Raw genomic sequence first — 2,961 nt, 5'->3', positions numbered from 1 at the left:
TAGGTTGTTCTTTTTTATATTATAACACTATTTTTTAAATATCTGTTAATTCTTTTTAGCATTATTTTTTAAAATTTTAATTTTTTTTTAAATTGCAGCTACATAAATTTTTTTAAAGAAATTTAGAGTTTTAAAAAAATTTACGTTAATTATTCTTCGATTGTTACGTGCTAATATTATTATATTATTATATTATTATAAAATTTACGTTATGTTAGAATTTTTAAATTATAATTTGTTTAAGTTGTTATTTTTAAAATTTAAGTTTTGGTTGTTTTATTTAGTTTGTTATTTTTTAAATTTTAAATTAAAGTCAACCAAATTTAAAAAATATTAGTTATGATGCAACTATAAAAGTATAAGTTACGAGAGATGTAAAGCACCACAATTTAAAGTACATCAATCCCTTTCTTTACATATATCTAAAATCTCTCTATTTATTCTAATGGCTGGTATTCACAAAATTGCTGACATCAATCCTACAATCGACAATTTATGTGTACGTATACGAGTGATATGGTTATGGACAAAAAAATACACGCCTCAGTTAAGAAGGCTTTTGTGTCTCGATTCGTGAATTTGCTGGAGGAAGGAATATCTTACCAAATAAGATATTTTGGTGTTGGACTCAATAAGGGTTACTTCAAGACTACACATCATGAATACGTTGTTAATTTAAACCAACGTACTGATGTGCACAGACTTCCAGAATCGTCGAGTATCCCACGATATGAATTTAAGTTTGTGAGTTTTGACACTCTCAATGCTCCTGGGTATGATTGCACCTATTTAGTTGGTAAGTTTATTATTTTAGAAAAAGTATAATTATTTATTTTATTGATAATTTATTCTGCGTTTTTTTTAACAAATTTATTGACAATAATTTTTTTATTTTAAATCATTTCAGATGTTGTTGGATATCTTGCTGGAATTGGGAATGAGAAGACTCTTGAAAAGAATGGCAAATCTACCAAATATACTGTTATCGAATTAGAGATTGATGATGGGTAATTATCTATTTATTTTTATAAATATACAAATTTTGCTAATCTCATCTTTTTAAATTATTATTTTAACTTATTTTATTATAAATATTTTTATTAATATTAATAAGTAACAAATGTATCTTAACTAACATTAAGCTTAGTTAAAATGTTTTAGATTCAAAGCCACCGTTTTTAAACGTCTAATTATTTAAATTTAAATTTTTTTAAAAAAAATCACTTCGGATTGATTTAAAAAAAAAAGATTCAAATTTAAAAAAAAATAATAAAAAGCATTCTTTCCGCGGTTTATTTGTTACAAATTTAAAATAATTAATTAATTATTAATTTTTTAAATTGTATTTGATATTTTAATTTTATTATTAAATTTTAAATTTTAAAAATATAAAATATATATAATTTGATATTATTTTATTGGTAGTTACTTTTTTAACATTAAACATTCTATTTGATATAGAAAAATAATGGAGTGTGCACTTTTTGGCAACTATGCACATGAATTAAATGCTTTTCTGGGATCTGGCAATAAGGATGGAGCTGTTGTCGTCTTACAGTTTGTTAGAGTGAAGTTATTTAACGGTAATATTTATCCATATTTTTTTAACAATATATTTTTATATGTGAGCTTTTACTTATTGTTTATGTGAATTTTTACTCATTTTGTATTAAAATAAATTTTTCAGAAAAGATTGTTTTACAAAATTCCATGTATGGCACAAAGATGTTCTTCAATCTTGAAGATACAACTGTCATCCAATTTAAAAATAGGTGGGTATTTTCTTTTTAATTCTTTAGTTCCATACTATGTGTGTGTTATCTAACATAATTTTTTTTTAACTTTATTTATCAAGCTTTGTAAGATTTGAAGAATCTAGAGGTAACATCGGCGGAATTCCAAATGAGGCTGCATTCTTAAAAATTTATCAAGGCAAAACCATCGAGCAGTTAAAAGAATTCGAAACGGTAATTTTTTTTTTAAAAAATGGAGAAAAAAATAATTGAAATCCGTTGTACATAGATTATTTTTATTTATTCATCTTATTTATTTAAAAAATTCACCAAATTTAGGGAATTTAAATCATTTTTTTTTCCAGAATTCTATTTGTATTGTCTTGGATACTATAAGTCATATTATGGATACTCCAGACTGGTGGTACGGCCAATGTGAATGCAACAGGTCCACATATGCTTTTACAAAAACTTTCGAATAAAGCTTGGTGTCATTGATGATTCTGACTGTGCATGTTTTGTAGTCTTTGACAAGGAGGCAAAACAAATTTTGGGAAAGAGCTGTGTAGAGATACTTGATCCACTTCTATTGGTAAGATCTAACCAATATTTATTTCTAAAAATATTAGTGAAGATATTTTTATTGGTAATTTTTATATTATTTATTATTAATATATTATGTAATACCCTGCAGAAAGGAGATCTATCGGATACACCTACACTTTTGCTCAACCTAATTGATAAGACCTTTCTCTTCATCGTTGAAGTTCAAATATCTGATAATCCACATTTTTCACCTTCTTATAAAGTTAAGAAGATGACTGATAATGTGGACCTCATAAATAAATTCAAAGAGGCTCACCCTATTCAAATTGTGAGTATAATTATAAGTGTATTTTCTATTAAAAATTAATTTATTTTTTGCTTCCTTGGTCATTAGTAGTATCTAATTTATAATTAATAATTAATTATAATTTTAGGATGTTGACTACACCGGTGGTTTGCTTCCAATTTCAAAAACATCCTCAATCATTGAAGGGGAGAAAGTAAAAGGTGCTAAGGTATTTGTTCAAAAAATATATTTTTTTTTTGTTCTCTCAAAATTAGATCTTAATTTTATTCAAAAGATATTAGTGAGATAAAATCAAAGATTAGAAAGAAGTCTTTAATTTAACGTGGTATTTTGTACAGAATTTGTTGCTTGAATTCTCCAATGAAGTTGCTGCCA

The 2,961-nt window shown here is 25.0% G+C and overlaps 1 protein-coding gene across 1 annotated transcript in view; it reads left to right on the top strand.

The window, feature by feature from the left end:
• Positions 1 to 516: 516 nt before the first annotated feature.
• LOC110275033 (uncharacterized) overlaps positions 517 to 2,961 on the top strand; it is a 5,371-nt gene continuing 2,926 nt past the window's right edge. The window contains exons 1-9 of the mRNA XM_021130536.2: positions 517 to 796; positions 908 to 1,007; positions 1,462 to 1,583; positions 1,688 to 1,772; positions 1,856 to 1,967; positions 2,151 to 2,181; positions 2,258 to 2,325; positions 2,428 to 2,607; positions 2,714 to 2,794. Coding sequence (XP_020986195.2) covers positions 517 to 796; positions 908 to 1,007; positions 1,462 to 1,583; positions 1,688 to 1,772; positions 1,856 to 1,967; positions 2,151 to 2,181; positions 2,258 to 2,325; positions 2,428 to 2,607; positions 2,714 to 2,794 — 1,059 coding nt within the window. The remainder of the gene's footprint in view (positions 797 to 907; positions 1,008 to 1,461; positions 1,584 to 1,687; positions 1,773 to 1,855; positions 1,968 to 2,150; positions 2,182 to 2,257; positions 2,326 to 2,427; positions 2,608 to 2,713; positions 2,795 to 2,961) is intronic.

The sequence above is a fragment of the Arachis duranensis genome, chromosome 1, assembly GCF_000817695.3.
Source record: "Arachis duranensis cultivar V14167 chromosome 1, aradu.V14167.gnm2.J7QH, whole genome shotgun sequence".
Lineage (NCBI taxonomy): Eukaryota > Viridiplantae > Streptophyta > Magnoliopsida > Fabales > Fabaceae > Arachis > Arachis duranensis.
The sequence above is the reverse complement of the archived record's forward strand: the minus strand, read 5'-3'. Positions and strand labels throughout refer to the sequence as shown.